Source organism: Micromys minutus, assembly GCF_963924665.1.
Source record: "Micromys minutus genome assembly, chromosome: 29".
NCBI classification, from domain to species: domain Eukaryota; kingdom Metazoa; phylum Chordata; class Mammalia; order Rodentia; family Muridae; genus Micromys; species Micromys minutus.
Window position 1 is genome coordinate 8874822 of NC_137964.1, and position 17767 is coordinate 8892588.

The following is a 17767-nucleotide window of genomic DNA, read 5'->3' on the forward strand; positions in this document are numbered from 1 at the left end:
AGTCCTCCTGCCTCAGCCTGTTGAATGCTGGTATCACCTGATGTCCCCCTGTTCCTGTGGTTTGTTTGTTTCATTTTTGTTCTTTGTTCTTTTTGTAGATCATCTTATTATGAGATGTTCGAACAAATATAAAAGGAGAGATGATTGTATAATATACTGTCTGTTGTCATATTCACATCTGAGAATTATAAGATTTAGTCCTTTAGGTTTATTTAGGGCCTTGTTTTTCGTTAGCAAAGTATTTTGAATCAAGTGTAAGCATCATTTCACTAAAGCCCTCACTCTAGGTATCCATTCTAGGAAACACAGATACTTTCTTAGCTACCCATAATGATTATATCGGGCAAGGTTACCCACAGTGCTTTGCTGTCAACCTAACATGTTTCATATTCATACTTTTTTTTTTAACCATTAAAGAGTGTATTTTCCAAAAGCTAGTTTGGTTGAAGCAGGATTTAGACCAAATCCACATCCATTTGGTTACAAATCTTGAGTGTCCTGTGACCCGCCTGCGTTTCTTGCATCATTGGCTTAGAGAGACTGGCAAACACATATAGAATGACCCTAACCAAAGACTCCAGCATCCGCCCCAGTTCACACGGCCAACAGTTGTCAACGTTTGGGTACCACAATCCTAACCAGCATCCTGCCAAGGTAGAGAATGCTAAGAAAGTGCTGTGAGACAGTAATCTAAATACACTTCTTAAACCCCTCCATCACTATGGCATTGTACCAGGAAAATAACTTGTATGTTCTCTGTATGAAGCTTAGTCCACATGGCAGGATTTCAGTCTAACATGCAGACTCCAGTATGTGCCTGCCTGGTTCCCATCCTCATCTTTTCCTTCATGTATGTATTATATCATCTTTTCGTGTGTGTTGTTGCTCTAGATAGCTCCTTTGTGCACCGTCCTACATAGTTTGTGCAGCATCCCATCAACATTTGCTCTTGGTCCCTCCCATTCACCCTATAAGTCAAGTCTACATCCATTGGCTTGGCAAGCGAGACCCAACTCTAGTGGGAAAACTGTAAAGCCCCCATTTTATGTATCTAATTTAAGAGTTTAAATTGATCAGTACACTCTGACGGTCTCATCTACTCAGATTCTTTGTTGCGACACTGGATGACATCCCATCGGCAAATATAAAATGACCACAAATTTTCGGTTGATGGTGCCAGGGACATTGCCAAGTACTTACAATAAAAACAAGATGGCGGGGTGTCTGCTATCCTAGCACTCGGGGGACAGAGGCAGGTGAATCTCTTGAGTTAGAGGTCAGCCTGGTTTACAGAGTGGGTTCTAGGACAGCTAAGCTATACAGAGAAGCCCTGTGTTGAAAGAGACAGAGCAAACGTATAAACAAATAAGGCAAGACATTCCTGCGTTAAGGACTCTCCGGCCACCGGGTGATGGCAGAGCCTGAGTGTGTGAAGGGATGTGGAGTGGGAAGATGATGAAGAGATCCAGTGAGAGAAGATGCTCAACAGATCCCACACACACGCCTTAATGCTAGCCCCTCAGCCTGAGGGGCCTTTCATATCCATTGGTGTCAGAACCTCCCTGTCCCCTCTGACCTGGGCTGGACACCCACTGTTCGTACCGTCTGCCTTCTGGTAGCCCAGAACAGACACTATGCCAGCACAGGGTTTGTGAGACATAGGCATTCAACATAGTGTATGTATTTTTTAAGTGTTAAATGTTAAAGTGAGTCTTGAGGTCACAGCCAAGAATAGCAGACTTCCTCCCGTGGCTGTAGACACTTTAGGGGATTGGAGGAGTACCTGGGAAGGCTGGGTATTGGCAAGGCTCTCCTCTGTAAAATGGATAGGGCATAGATCTTCATTAGCTCGTGTTAGGTTAAGAGAAGGTGAGTGTTAATTACTAAGTTTTTTTATGGAAGTTTTAAAAATTGACTTCTCTTTAGTGTGTGTGTGTGTGTGTGTGTGTGTGTGTGTGTGTGTGTGTGTGTGTGTTTGTGTGTGTGTGTGTGTGTGTGTGCTTTGACTGCATGTATGTATATGTACCATGTGTGTGTAGTACCCATGGATACCAGGCAGGCGGCATTTGATCCCCCTAAACTGGAGTTACAGATGGTTGTGAGTTGCTGCATGTTTGCTGGGAATTGAGCCCCAGTCTTCTAGAACAACTGTCTGTTTACTGCTGAGCCACCTCTCCACCCCAGCCTGTCCAGCACAGTCTGGCCCAGGTAAAGCCAGGCATAGTGGCAGACACCTGTAACCCAATCACTTGAAGTTCAGACAAGAGTCAGGAACTCAAGGCCAGCCAGGGCTATGAGGCTAGCCTGGACTATATGAGACCTACTTGGTGGTGGATGGGGGGGTGGAGAACAAATTGGGAAAGGACACCTGAAAGAGCCTTTTGTCAGATCTCTTGGAAAGAAGAGGGAAGTTGAAAATCAGGATTATCCTGCCTCTCGCAGGTTATTTGATCTCCTTATGCTAGAAGGGACCTTGAAATGTCACTGTAACCTCATCTTCCTTTGCTGCCAGGTCTTGGCAGACATTCTTTCAGGCTCTGATGACAGTGCCTACTTTGAAAACCAAGGGGAAGTTGGTGTAATTGCATCTTAGTGGGTGACAGACAGCAAAAAGAGAAGCCATGGAGGTGTTGTGGTCCATTTCCTCGGATAAGATACTGGAGGGACAGCAGAGAAAAGACAAGGCAGAGACTTGGTGCTGACTTTTCTGGATTGAACGCCCTGCCTTTCTCCCTTGTTCTCCGAGAAACCAAAGGCAGGAATGGGTTTGTAAGGACACAGATGGAAGGGAGCAGACAGCTGCTGTGTGTCCTCAGTGTGTCTCAGGAGTGTACTGCCTGCTGGCACATTCTGAGGTGTGCCATTGGTCAGACTTCCGATAACCTCTAGATCCTCCATGCCTAGTTCTCAGTGCATATTGGCTGGAGAGGCCATGCAGCCTGGCAAAGCTTTCTCCGTGGCTGGAAGACATCTGGAGCTGTCTAGAAACGGCCTTACAACAAAAGTCAGTAAGAGATGATCCTCCAAATCCCTCAAACTTGCCTTATCTACCTTCAGCATAAGCAGCAGATGTGACTGAAGTTATGCAGGGTCCTGCTGGTCTGGGGTTGGGTTTTTACCAGAGCCACCTCTTATGCCCTAATGCAGGAATGGTTGCTCTGTTATGGCATCTGTAGGCATGCTTAATCATACGCTGTGAATAGGATGAGCCCTGGATCCTCTGGGATGTCAGCATGGATTCTGGATTAGATTGAGCCAGACTGGAGGTTCCCCCAACACACTGCTGCTTGGGGGTTAAAAATATGTACTAATGTGATGGTCAGCAGGTGGAAGTATATAGTTACTAATTAAAATCTATATTTTAACACATCTGTTTAAGCTAGGTGTGTATGTGTGTGTGTGTTTGTCTGTCTGTCTGTCTCTCTCTCTGTGTGTGTGGTATAGTAGGAGGAGGAGGAGGAGAAAGACTAGTAGTAGGCTTGGGATCCTCCTTCCTCCGTCTCCCAAGTGCTAGAGTCATAACCATGCACCAACACACCCAACTTTGGACTTTTTTTTGGACCCAACTTTTACAAGCCATGGGTAGAGCTGAGAACGCAACTGACTATCTCCAGTTTTAGGGTTTGGTCTGATAAATGCTGGTTAATTTTAAAAGACAAGGTGAGAATCCTGTTTGTTAATCATATAAGTAACAGATACTGTTACAATAGAGACTGAGACTGAAGACCAGAGAAGGCAGCTGTAGGAGCTGGAGCGATGCCCCAGATGCTAAGAGCACTGGCTGCTCTTGCAGAAGACCAGGCTCCAGTTCCCAGTCCCTACGTCCCAGCTCCCATCTGTCTGTAACTTCAGTTTTAAGGGATCCGATGTCCTCTCCTGACCTCCCATGCACCTGCACACACATAATATACTTAAAAATAAACATAAAAAATGTTTTTGAAAAGAGGAGAAAGCGAAAGTTATATTAAATGTTCTTACTACACAAGAATAAAAATTGTCTTAAGCACATAAGAAAATAAAACACTAAGTGATGTAGAAGCTTCTAGAACGTGCACGTAGCTCCCGAGGGCTCTGCTCTGTGACCTTAACAGAGTCCACTGCCCTCTCTGAACCTTTCTGATCTTATCTGCACAAAGGAGACTGTTGCCTTCTAGGATCATAGTAAGGATTAAGAGTTCCTTTTATCCAAGAAGTCTCTTGTGGACCCCTAAGCATGCAGGAACGATTTTAAAATGACTGGAAAAGTCAGAATAGAGGAATGTGTTGATTCTGTTAGTGTTGGAACCAAACCTGGGTCCTCTGCAGGAGCTACCAGTGCTCCCAGTTCCTAAGCCATCTCTCTGGCTGATGTCCTGACATTTTATTAAGCATCCTTCTGCTGATGCTCAAATGAACTGATTTTTTAAATTTATTATTCCCAACACTGAATTTCTTAACATCGTTCCTCAGAACAAGGTAACTCATTCTTGTTGTGTTTAGTTTTTTTTTTTTTTCCTTCTTACCCAGGTTTGTTGTACCTGACTCCCAGGGCTTCTGCGCCTTTTGAAAAGTTGTAGTTAGTACCTTTCCTAAGCTCCCTCAGAAAGACAATAGTGGACCATTCATTATTGCCCTCACATAGTGTGGCACATTCTCCAGGGGCTGCATCTGCGCATAGTGTTCCTGCAGTGCTGGTAAACAAAGTGAGCCTTGGGGAACAATGAGACTTGGAACAGAAGGGCTTCTTAGTTCTGAAGAACAGTCTGTGGCCTCTGAAAGTGGACAAGGTGCCGGCAGTTGACAGAAAGACGTTCTGTCTAAGAACTGCACCTACTTCAGAGGGTTGCTTGCTTGTTACCTGTTGTGGTAGAGATACTGAGGATGGCCGTTTATTTCAAATCCTCAGTATTGCTTCTAAGGGGAGCATTTGTAACCAGCAGCCAGTTCTTTGATAAGCTGGCCACATGTTCTGCCCATCCTTGCAACTGGACAGAAAAGCGGGATACTGGCCCTCTTTTCGGAGGCATGTACTTTGTGAATCAGGGAAGAGGCACCGTGTACTTGGACATTTGACTTCTATCTGTCACTGGCTGCTACAGCCCCTGTTTCCCCTGAAATGGGTGCACAGATACAGGGCCATGCACAGAAATGATTTTTACAAGCAGATCCTGATGGCCATGTGTGTCTGGACTTTCTTAGACACATACAAACATGCCTGGCTTCCATCCCTGTCTCAGCCTGAGTCCCCAGCATCTCAAGCTGCCTCTTGTCAAGCCTAGAAAGAGGCTTCTGGCCTCAGGGGCTTTACCTCAGTTTTTCTTTCCATTTTGAACTCACTGTCATCTGACAGAGTGAGTGTGTGTGTGTGTGTGTGTGTGTGTGTGTGTGTGTGTCTGTGTGTCTGTGTGTCTGTGTATCTGTGTGTTTGTGCCTCTGTGTACCTGTGTGTGTCTGACTTTATGTATATGTTTATGTGTCTGTGGGTCTGTGTAGCTGTGTGGTTGTGTGTATATCTGTGTATCGGTGTGTATGTTTGTATATCGGTGTGCATGTTTGTATATCTGTACGTATGTTTGTGTATGCTTGTGTGTCTCTATGTTTGTTTATCTGTGTGTCTCTGTGTGTGATGAATCTGCTTTGTCACAAAGTAGGCAGTACCACAAGGGAGAAACACGGGCCCTCGTCACTAACGTGTTCCTAGTACCTAGACCAGAGCCTGAAACCTAGGTGCCCATTGAGCACTTACTGTCTGGAAGTGAGTAAAGAGTAAGTGTTTGTGTCCAGTAAGAAACAGAATATACTTATGGAAAAAATCCAACCAAGAACTGAGCCATTTGCTATTCCACTGTGCTCTCAGCTTCTGGGGGTAGCATTGGAGAACTTCGAGGCTGCCTGTCCCTTCTTCCCAGCATCACTATAACTGTAGCTGAGTTACTCTTGACTGTCGAGGACTGCTTGCATTGGGCCCAAGAGTGTTGGTAAAGTAGGCAGGAAGACCTCAGCTACGGGAAGGACTTGAGGCTCTCTTGGACTGCACATGGTGTCTCAAAAAGCCAAAAAGAGGCCAAGGCAAAAGAGAAGATTGTACTGAAGTTAGAAACTCAACAACAGACTTTTCCTTTTGCTTTTCTTCTTTCTTTTTGGACAAATGAAATTAGTGATGTGTGGATTAAAACCAAGCAAATGCCCAGGGGAAGGAAGGGCTGACGACTTTATCTGTGGTATGAGTAGATAAAGAAAGGTCTTTATGTTGTTATTCTTGGGGGTTTTTTGGGTTTGTTTCTTTGTTGTTGTCTAAGATAGAATGTTCTATAGCCTGGGCCAGCCTCAGGCTGCTTCCCCTTCTTAAGTGTTGGGATTATATCCGAATTCCACTGGGTTTATACTAGGTAGGGGCTGGCATCAATTTTGATGACCAAGCTGTGCAAATTTCCTGATTCTCAAATATGTAGTTCCCCGGTGGGGAGTGGTTTCACTAGAGGCTGCCTTGTGGGGCTTCATTCTGAGAATATCGACAGAGACTAGTACTTGTTGGAAATTGATGATGGTGAGATCAAGAAGCCTTTCTGAAACCAGGGAGTGGATTCGGCTCAAAGGCCCTCACCTCTGATCTGTGCCACCATCTCTCAAGGGGACTGTGTGGACCCAGAGTCACAGCTGAACCAGAGACAGCTTCCCCTTTACTCTCTGCTTTGACTCTGGGGTAGTTGGCTTGATACCTGTGCAGACTCCACATACAAAGACATCAGTTTGGATGCACAGGTGGATTCTCTTTTTAAAGACAGCCGTGGATTGGGGCTGATAAATGGAGAGTTTGTACGACAGGTATTCCGGTGCCTGGAGCTCAGCTATTTGTGACTTTGCCAGAGGTGTGCCAAGGGTCACTGTCCTGAACGGCTCCTCACTATCATGATGAGTTTAGTCTCAGGATCTTGTGATCTCAGGATCTTATGTCATTACGGTTAGCGCTGGCCTCTAGAAATGCAGTCAGCCCAGTGAGACACCGGGATAATAAAGCACTGTTTCCAAAGGAAGGTCTTAGGCTGACATTCAGTTCTCTGGTTCTGAAGCCCAGTGACCTTGATACAGTAGGAAGATTGTACCGATACGATGTCCCTCTGAGCTGGGGCAGTGCCCTAGTTCCGCAAGACATCCACGAGCGGAGGCCAGGCAGGCGTGAACAACAGTGACCTCCATCAGCTGACTTGGACTGTTTGCTTGTAGAATTAGCTCTCTCGATAAGATGGACTTTCTCCCCTCCTGTCACTCTTTTTCTTAATGCTTGTACCTGATCACCCAAAACCACACATTCTCTTTATAGGCCATATTTTAACCCTTGTCCCACTGTCTTTGTTCCTGCCGTCTCCATTCTAAGCTCACCTGATCTTAGTTTTCTCTCAGGATAATTGACACCTGATTGGTATTCGGCTGGTGGATGCTAGAATTTTTTTTTCCTCTTAGAAAAAAAATCACAGTTCTTGTAGACAGTCATGGTGACAGATTGCTGTATTCCCAACATTTGAGAGGCTAAGGCAAGAGGACTGGCTCCAAGTTTGAGGACAGTCTGGACTGTAGAGTGAGATTCTTTTAAAAAAAAAGAAAAAAAAATTATGTGCTTAACTTGTTGCCCTGGCTGGTCTTGAACTCTAGGCTCAATTGAGCCTCCTGCCTCAGCCTACCCAGTATCTATAGGCTTATACTACCACACTCAAATATTCTGTACTCAGAATTCTACATGGCAAAATCCAATTAAAAACAGATAAAGCATTTGCATTCATAAATAAAATTAATTTCAGTAACTATCCGATTAAAACATGTTTCCATTAAATTGTGTTCTGTGTGGAGACCACGACCCCCCATCCCAAGAGTGTTGATGGCTACCCCTGCTGGGAATCAGTACATAAATATGACTTTGTACATTTTGTAAACTCAAAACAGGCACTGTAGCTTGGCCTAGTGATGATAAGGACCAAAATTCAATCCATACCTTGGATGTTGTCAATAGGACCTCTCTCCCCCTTTTGATATTGTTCCTTTGAGAACTTTAAGGGTCTCACAATGTGTTCTGAATATATTCACTCTTCCATCTCTTCCTATCCACTCAACTCTGTATTTCCCCCTCCAAAACAAAACCTTTCAAGACCAATTTGTGCTTCCCAAGATATTTGTTGATGTGTAGTCTCCACTGGAGCGTGGCTGACTTGCCAGAGGCTGTGCTCTTCAAGGAAAACAGGATCTTTTCTCTCCCAGTAGCCTCCATACTGTGCTGGGGTTTGGTCTGGTGCTGGGCTTGCTTGTATGTGCGTGCGTGCGTGCTGTTAGAACCACTGTGAATCTTATGTGCAAATGGCCTGCTGCCTCCATAAAACACTGTTTTCTTGTAGTTATGCACTGCCTCTGGCTCTTACACTCTGGTCCCTGAGCCTTGGTGGGGAGGCTGGTATTGTCTGTTGCTGAGCATTCTGTAGTCTCTTGTTCTCTGCGTCTTGTCCAGTTACGGGTCTCTAAGTTAACTACCATCCACTGTGTCTTAGTTAGGGTTTCATTACTGTGAAGAGACACCATGACCAAGGCAACTCTTATAAAAGAGTTAGTCCATTATCATCATGGTGGGAAGCAAGGCAGCGTCCAGGCAACATGGTGTTGGAAGAGTTAAGAGCTCTACATGTTGGTCTGAAGGCAACCAGGAAAGACTCTCTTCTTCAGGCAGCTAGGAAGAGAGTCTCTTCCATACTAGGGAGAGCTTGAGGACTAGGAGCCCACAAACCCTACCTCCACAGTAACACACTTCCTCCAACAAGGCCATGCCTAATAGTGCCACTTCCCTTGGGCCAAGCATCTTCAAACCACCACATTCTGCAAATAGAAGCTTCTCAGGTGAGTATAAGCAGAAAGGGGCATAAAAAGGCAGGCAGGACCTCCTTCCCCTGCTCTTACTGAATACCAAGCTGCTCTTGATCTCGCCTATGTTACCCAGGCTGGCCTTGAACTCACAGAGATTCTCCTGCTTCATCCTCCCAGAGCTAGGAGTACAAGCATGAGCTGCTGAGACCTTTTCTTTCTAGCAGTGCATCTGTTTGAGAGCAGCAGCCAGCTGAGTTTTTTGAAAATTGTCTCTCAGAGATTTGTGGAAGAAATGAGCCGTGAATTTTTTTCAGCCTTGAAACAGAAAACAGGGAGCCTTCCATTAAAAGCCTAGACAAGAGATTGCTTTTCAGACTCTTCTTAATCTACTTGCCTAGATTATTTTAAAAGAAGTCCCAAACATCTTAAATGCTATACAATTTATCTGCTATATCCATGTGGTAAAGAAGACTTTCAGGATGGTGTATTTGATTGTAATAACGTAAAATCACAATGTTTTAGATTCTAACACCATTTCTAAAGAATCTGAGTAGGCTGTGATTTGAAGCGTGACCTTTTTATGAGTCAGTCTCACATTTATAATTTACTAATATACACCGTCTGAATATTGATGACTTGTTTTCACCCATTAAAGTCCACTCTGTTTTTCAGCTTCTCCAGTTGGCAACGGTTACATCAAGCCTCCAGTTCCGCCTGCTTCAGGCACGCACAGGGAGAAAGGACCACCGGCCATGTTGCCGATCAATGTGGACCCAGACAGCAAGCCAGGAGAGTATGTCCTCAAGAGTTTATTTGTGAACTTCACCACTCAGGCAGAGCGTAAGATTCGGATCATCATGGCAGAGCCTTTGGTGAGTACAGACCATGAAAGGACCTCTGCATAAATCCATCTTTGTTCCAAACATGTCTGGTAGTCTAGATCCATGGGTCTCTGGTCTGTTGACCCAAGCAAGCTCAGATCAAAACATGGAGAGTGGGGGTGGGGTAGGTGGCTTTGGGGGATATAATGCATATACTGTATAGGACATATACAGTATACCCTGAAAAATACGGTATCGTAGCAACTATCTCTTAGCATTTACACTGTAGTAGATGTTGTAAGCCACCTAGAGATGATTTTAAATTACTCAGGAGGATATACATAAATGATATGCAAACACTGTTATCTTGGTTTGGTTTCCCATTGTGATAGACACTGTAATCAAAGGCAAGTTGAGAAGACAAGGATTTATTTCATCTTATAGCTCACAGTCCCATCATTGGTAGAATCAGAGCAGGACTTAAAAGCAGGAACACAGAGACAGGAACTGAAGTTGGCATGGAGGATTGATACTTACTTGTTCAACCTGCTTTCAAATATAGCTATAAGGCATGTACATACTGTATATATTTAGATAGGTAGATAGATGGATGGATGGATGGATGGATGGATGGGTGGGTGGGTGGGTGGGTGGATGGATAGATGGATGGATGGATGGATGGGTGGGTGGGTGGGTAGGTAGATGGGTAGATAGATAGATAGATAGATAGATAGATAGATAGATAGATAGGTGAATGGATAGAGAGATGAAAGATAGCTATAAGTGGACATAGATATATATAGATATATATTCATTTCATTGCTGGGGTACTGTGACCCTCTATTTGAGGGTCTTATTGTTAAATATGAAACTCTCTCTGTGACATTCTTTTATGAGACTGAGACCCAGGCTGCTTCTCTCAAGCCCAGAAGAGAGTTGGTAGGAATGACTCATTTGTTCAAAAGCAAACATCTTTAGGTGATAAAGGGGCTGGAATCCTCAAAGCTACATCTGGAGGAACTCAGGAGAGCCAAGAGCTAGTGACATGGAAAGCAAAGCACCATGGGTAATATGGCTACACACTGAGCAGGTTCTTCTGGGGCATGCCTTTTGTTTTTACTTTCTTCTGTAGTTAGAATATGACCTCCTGGGAACTATTCCTTGGTGGCTTTTTCCCCCAAATTATTATTTTTCAGGCTAACCCTCACAGAAACATATATGCTTCTGTTCATTGATGTGTAGAGCCAAAGACTAAGGAAAGATTTTTCATGTTCTAAAATTCATTGGGGATTTTAGTTCTAAAATCTGAAGAAAGATTGTTTAGCAGTTGACATTGATTTTTTTTCTTTGACATTTTCTTTGGGTTTTGTTGTTGTTTTGAGACAGGGTCTCAGACTCAGTTTGTAGCAAACCTGCCTCCATCTCTCAAGCCTCCATCTCTCCTCAAGCACTGGTGATATGGGCAGGCACCATCACACCCAGCTCAATTTAGTCAATTTGGTGTTATTTCTATTTCAAGTATAAATTGATGGATGAAAGGCCTGGGATATAATCTTATCCAAAGGCTCAGGGAGAGAAGAGAACCTTGTAGAAAGAGAATCAGGAAGGAGGAAAACATAATTCCGATGACACCCAAGGGAGAGCTGCTGTTACTGTAATGGTTCAATAGATGGTGAGCAATAGAGCCTGCACCATCACACATTAAAGTGTAAAATTCTATATATGACTTTTAAGTACCCAAAGAGCTATTCTCAGTGGAGGAAAAAGGATGGACACTAAAGATGTCCTACAGACATCAGATTTCAGTTTTCTCCCTCATCAATATCTTTATAAACATCTTTCAATTGTTCAGCAGTATTTCTATTTGTACCCAAAAGATGCTCAAGTCAGAGTCATTAATATTGATGGAAAAGTCAATAATTTTATTCTATTTTCTAGTGCTTCATGGGGACGTTTAATTGCCTCTGTTCTTGTTCATTGTTATATTTGTTTTGTCTTTCTGTGTGCTAAGCAAGCTAAGTGAGGTTATCTATGTTATATTTGTATCATATAGCATAAAAGTCAAAGGAAGGGCTCACTGTTTCTCAACTCAGTGTCCCTACTCAATCTCAGTGATAGTTCAGCTAGGTATAGAATTCTGGGTGGACCGCATTTGTCCTTTAGACCTTCAAATTAGATCTTTGGAGCTCTGTTTCACTCAGTTGCCTCTGTGGTTCTTGTTGAAAAGGCTGGTTTTATTTCGTTTTAGATGATTTACTTTTTCTCTGTTTGCTTTTGTGGTTTTCTTTTTACCTTTGGAGCTCTGTGCTTTTATTACTCTGCATTTGCATGTGGATTTATTTTTATTTTTGTGTTTGAGGCTCTTAAGTTTTTTAATTCAGACTTATGTCATTCATTCATTCATTCATTCACCAAGTCTAGAAAATACTTGAGCATTTGTTATCTGAATATCACCTTTTATTTTTTTTACCCATCCCCAGCATTAATTAATTAATTAGTTAGTTAGTTAGTTAATTATTTTGAGATGAGGTTTCTCTGTGTATCCCTGAGTGTTCTGGAACTCACTCTGTAGACCAGACTGGCTTCAAATTCAGATATCCATCTGCATCTGCCTCTCAAGCACTGGGAGTAAAGGTGAGCGCTACCACTGCCCAGCTTCTTGTACACATATTTTTAGTGTCTTCATATATTATATCACGTATCTTTTACCTGTTCTTCTCCCATTGTTAACACTTCATCTCGAATGCTTTCTGAGTAATTTCCTTAGACCTACATTTTAGTTCACTGGTGTTCAAGAGTATTTGGGCTTTATCTGATGTGTTGCTTAATCCTCCCAAGCAGAATATTAATTTCAGCAATTACATTTTTAATTCCTAGAAGTTCTCTTTATTTCTCTTTTAAGATGTACTTAAAGGTTTCTGGAGATTTGCTGTATTTTGTTCCTTACTGTCCCAGGTTTATTTTTGCTTTCAGTCACCTTAAGAGAATGTTTTCTGTTCTCCTGTTAATAACTATGTGATAACTATGCTGTGATACCAACTTTCAAAGGTCCATGTTTGTGTTTCTTATGCCTGGTAACTTTTGCCAACAATGGATTGTCCTCATTGTTTTTGAGGTGAGTTTTATAAGATCTTGTCTTTCCAATGTTCCACCACTGGGGGCTCAAGGCTTCCTTTGTTTTCTTCCTGTAGACAGCAGAAATGCTGCCAGGATTTTGAGACAAAGAGCCCTCCCACAGGCAGCCACATTGCTATCTCATCCCTGGCCCTTTGTGTGTCTCCTGAGCTCAGCTCTGAGTTTTAGAAATCCGTATGCTCCACTCAGCATTTCCAAATGTTGCATGGGGATTTTGTGGTCCTCTTTGTCAGTTTTCTGCCTTTGACATTTGTGGAATATTTGTTTTGGTCCCTAGGCTGATGGAAGTCAGAGTTAATGTCTGCATGCATGTACAAGCAGGAGTGCCTAGATTGGGGCAGCGTGTCCTCAAGGTAGACATGGGAGAGGGTGACGGGCAGTCTTTCTCTCTCCTCCGATTCTGTCTGATAAATCTTCGAAGGTGTATCTTGGTCCCTTTCATCTTGTTTGAAACACTCATTTCACATCCTTCTATCTCTTGATTTTGCCACACTCTATCTCACTTGTTCCATGCACCTGTATAAACCTTTCTCTTGCTGGCCACCATGCAATGACACATATTTCACCTCATGTAATTCTCAGCTTCTCTTCCTCCCCATCACTGAGACCCAACTCACACTTCCTCAACAAAAAGCTTCCCTTTATTTTTCTTGCTGATGTGTCTGTAAAACTGTGTCCCTGTGGACACATATGAATGTGCCCTTTCCCTCCTTCCCTCCCTCCCTCCTTCCCCCCCCTCTCTCACACACACTCTCATGCTCTCTTTCTCTCTCTCCCTCCAACACACACACACACACAAACACATACTCACACACACACACACACACACACACACACACCATGCATATACTTTATTAGACCTACCATCTTAGTGGAATAGAATAGAGAATATTATAGTTTTTATTTTATAACTGCATATATACATATATATAATTTATATTTTTTACTTTTTTATTAGATACTATCTATATTTACATTTGAAATGTAAAATATTATCTTTAAGAGTGGATGTTGTTTTATGGGGCTTTTGTTTCTGTAAGTGCTGAATTTTCCATTGAAAAAGCAGCAGGAACTTACTAAGAGACAATGCCTATGTTTCCTTGTGGTTTATACATTTTTCTCTCTGCCCTCCTCTCACTCTTCCCACACCCCCAGTTTTAAATGTTTTACAAAAAATAGAAATGTTTTCTCTTAAAGATTTATTTATTTTTATGTGTATGACTATTTTACTGCAAGCATGCTTGTGTGCCACACACATGTGTGTGGTTCCCACAGAGGCCAGAAGGAAGCCTCTGTAAGGTCCTTGTGCTTACTCAAGCATCTCCAACCCCTGGAACCAGAGTTATGGATGGCTATGAACCACTATGTGGGTACTGAGAACTGAACCCAGGTCCTCTGTAAGAGCAGCAAGTGCTCTTAACCACTGGGCCACCTCTCCAACCCCAGTAAACATTTCATGAATGAATGAGTGTGCCAAGAGATGAGTGACTAAAATATCAACAAGAGTAGTTAAGACGGAATACCTTTGTAGGAACCAACCCATGTATTTCAAAGGCCATCTTGCTCATGTCTACATTGGTAATCAGAACCCTTTCTCAGCCCGTCTTTCTTCATAAATGAGTGTTCTCCTATACACTGAACAACAAGATATTGATTCTTAGTCTCTTGCCTTCAGGCATCTGAGGATGCCTCACTATTCATTGATATAGTCATTGCCTAGACCCTGTTCAATGGGTAGGTAATCTCTCACTATGTGCAAGTCTCTATTTATGTAGCATTTGCACTGTAGTGACAGGCTATTAATTTCTCAATAAACTTCTTTTAAAAACAAGTCTCTTCAGCTTTCCCAAACTCAAGAGCTTCATCAGTTTCAGCTCTATGGATCGAATGGATATAAAGTTACAAATGGTATGAATTGATATAAAGTTATTTGGGACAAACTGATTTTGATTTGACTCTTGTTTCTAGCTTTAGGTGTGTGGACTTGGGCAATGTCTTGCCTCCTCTTTTCCCCATTTGTTGGATGAGTGTCAGTGTCTAATTCCCGGGATGGCTGATGGGGCACAGTGATCTGTGGAGCAGCTGGGGTTACTTGTCATGCACGTACATGAGGTGTTCAGCCCTCATAATCATCTTCATGGTTGTAATCTGGAAGCTAGGATCATCTTCTGTTTCCTTGGAAGCCAGCATCTCTTTGTGTTTCCTCAAGCAGAGTAGAGGCTTGAACAAGCAGTTGGCCATCCATTTCTGGCCCGATTCTTCCCTCAGAACATGTATTTGGTATAGCCAGAGCTATTTCAAATCAACTCATTTAGGACTTTGGGAGGTGATAGAGGCTTGGTTCAGGTTTTATTGCTGTGAGGAGGCATCATGACCACAGCAACTCTTATAAAGGACAACATTTAAATGGGGCTGGCTGACTGTTTTAGATGCTTAGTCATTATTGTCATGGCAGGAAGCATGGCAGCATGCAGGCCAACATGGTGCTGGAGATAGGTCTGAGAATTCTACATCTTTGATTTGCAGGCAGCAGGAGACTGGATACCACACTGGGCAAAGCTTGAGCATAGAAGACCTCAAAGTCCACCCCAACAGTGACACACTTACTACAACAAAGCCATACCTCCTAATAGTCCCCCTTCTTATGGGCCAAGAATTCAAACACATGAGTCTGGAGGCCACTTCTATTTAAACTACCACAGAGGCTGTAGTCTCCTTCTGCTGTCTGCAGATTAAGTTGTAGAATTCTTCATTTCTCCAGCTTCCTGTCTGTATACACAATGCCACGCTTCTGTCCATGATGATAATGGACTGAACCTTGTATAAGAATTGTCTTGCTCGTGGTGTCTCTTTATAGCGGTGAGACCCTAACTAAGACTGAGGTCAACAAATAAGAGTTTACAACAGAAGACAAGGCTCCCCTCTCACTGTTTCCAACAAGTACTAAGGTTTCCATGGATGTTGTATTAGATTCTTTCTGTTTGTGAGAGAACATCCAGACAAAATAGTAATTTAAGAAAAAAGAAGAGTCTATTCAAGCTTGTGGATCTAGAGAGAGACTCCGTTATGGTTCAGGAGCCTAGCATCAGGCAGTCGGATAGAAACCTGATAGACTGTATTGTCAGCCACAAACAAACATGAAGCTGAGAGAGAGTGACCTGGAAGTAGGATGGGGCTATAAACTGCCAAAGCCCACCCACAGTGACCTACTTCCTCCACCAAGGCTGCAGCTCCTAAATGCTTCACAACCTTCTAAAAGAGCACCACCTACTGGGGACCAAATGTTCAAACCCATAAGCCCGTGGTGAACGTTTCTCATTTGAACCACCACATATGTAAATGTTGAGAACCATGGCAATGTAACTGCGATATGAAGTGAGTCCAACAGTGATGGTTTTCAAAGAAGAGCTGTCATAAAGACCTGAGGTTAGACAGGCACAGAGACAGCAAGAAATGGCATAGTGCCAGGTCATGCCAAAAAGCCAGGCATCCCACCATGGGGAAAAAAATGGGTTATTCCAGTAAGTCCAGAATTTCAAGAAATTTTTTATCTTCCTAGGTTGTCACTTTTGTCTGGCCCCTCTCCTATTGTCTGACTAATGTTCAAGAAACTTGTCCCTCAAACACTGCAGGTGATTGATGCTTCAGGTAATCAGTCAGGACCTATCATTATCTACTGTAAGGTGAGAGCAGTCAGGAAGCCAGTCATAGCCCTATTAAGCACAGTCATAGTTTTAATATGTGCAATAAATGTTTTGGTTCTTGCATTTCTGGAACTTTGCATTGTCTCTTTGAAGAACTGTGGTGGAAGCTATTTGGGGCATTGGTAAATGCCTAAACCTAGAACATTTAGTGGGGAGAAGAAATCTCAACTCGCTTGACAATTTGAAAGAGTTGTGGGTTTTGGAGACTGTGGAATGTCTAAAAAGACGAATGTCCACATGATTTCAAATGTAGCCACCCCATGTAGCTTTCACCTGTTCTTCTGCGGAGACCAAGATGGAAGAAGAGAGCTATCATGGTTTGAATATGCTTGACCCAGGGAGTGGCATTATTTGGAGGTGTGGCCTTGTTGGGAGTAGGTGTGTCACTCTTGGTGTGGGCTTTAAGACCCTCACCCTAGCTGCCTGGGAGTTAGTCTTCCACTTGCAGTCTTCAGATGAAGATGTCGAACTCTCAGCTCCTCCTGAACCATGATTGCTTGGATGCTGCCATGCTCCCGCCTTGATGATAGTGGACTGAACCTCTGAACCTGTAAGCCAGGCCCAATTAAATGTTGTCCTTTATAAGAATTGCCTTGGTCATGGTATCTGTTCACAGCAGTAAAACCCTAACTAAGACAGAATCCGGATGAAGATCTTGTGAAGGTGGGATTTGCTTGAGTCAGGGTAACTTCCTCACATGATACACACTGGCTCAGACCTGGGCAGGGTCTTTCAGACTCTGGCTCTGTGCCCAGTTGGGAGCTCAGATGTGGGCTAGCAGAAGGTACAATTCATTAAAATAGTAATGGTGCTACCATAAAGCTGGAATAGAGGCTTTAAAAAAGCACAACATGACCTAGCTGGTTTGCTAATCTCAAAGATATGAAGGAGACTGAATATAAACTAGAAGTAACACAAACTGTTTTCTTAAAGTAGGAGTTGTTGGAAGAATGCAGCATTCCAAACTATTGCAACAGCTAGTGTGTATAATGAAGGATCCCATGCATTAAGACCAAACCTGTAGGAACTACACTTATGAGCAGTTAGCTGGCTTCTTGCTGGCCAGTTAGCTAATGATGGCATTATAGCATGCTAAAGTTCCAGGTGCTGGAAGAAGGGTCTGTAACAAACCTCTGTACCTTGCCTCCAGCTTATCTTCTGAGATTGATTTTAGATTGATTTAGAGCTGGCACAGGGACAATTTGTTGTCCACCTGACATACCAGGATATGTGTCAAGAACCAAGACCACCACCACCAGCAATCTGAAGGGGACCTCGATTCCA

At 43.1% G+C, this 17767-nt stretch overlaps 1 protein-coding gene across 5 annotated transcripts in view; it reads left to right on the plus strand.

Annotated features, from left to right (window-relative positions):
* FRY (FRY microtubule binding protein) overlaps nucleotides 1-17767 on the plus strand; it is a 364922-nt gene that overhangs the window by 171045 nt on the left and 176110 nt on the right. For all 5 annotated transcript variants that reach the window (XM_080941189.1, XM_080941185.1, XM_080941186.1 and 2 more), the window contains one exon: nucleotides 9496-9695. In XM_080941189.1, the coding sequence (XP_080797315.1) occupies nucleotides 9576-9695 (120 nt within the window). In that variant the 5' untranslated portion in view covers nucleotides 9496-9575. The remainder of the gene's footprint in view (nucleotides 1-9495; nucleotides 9696-17767) is intronic.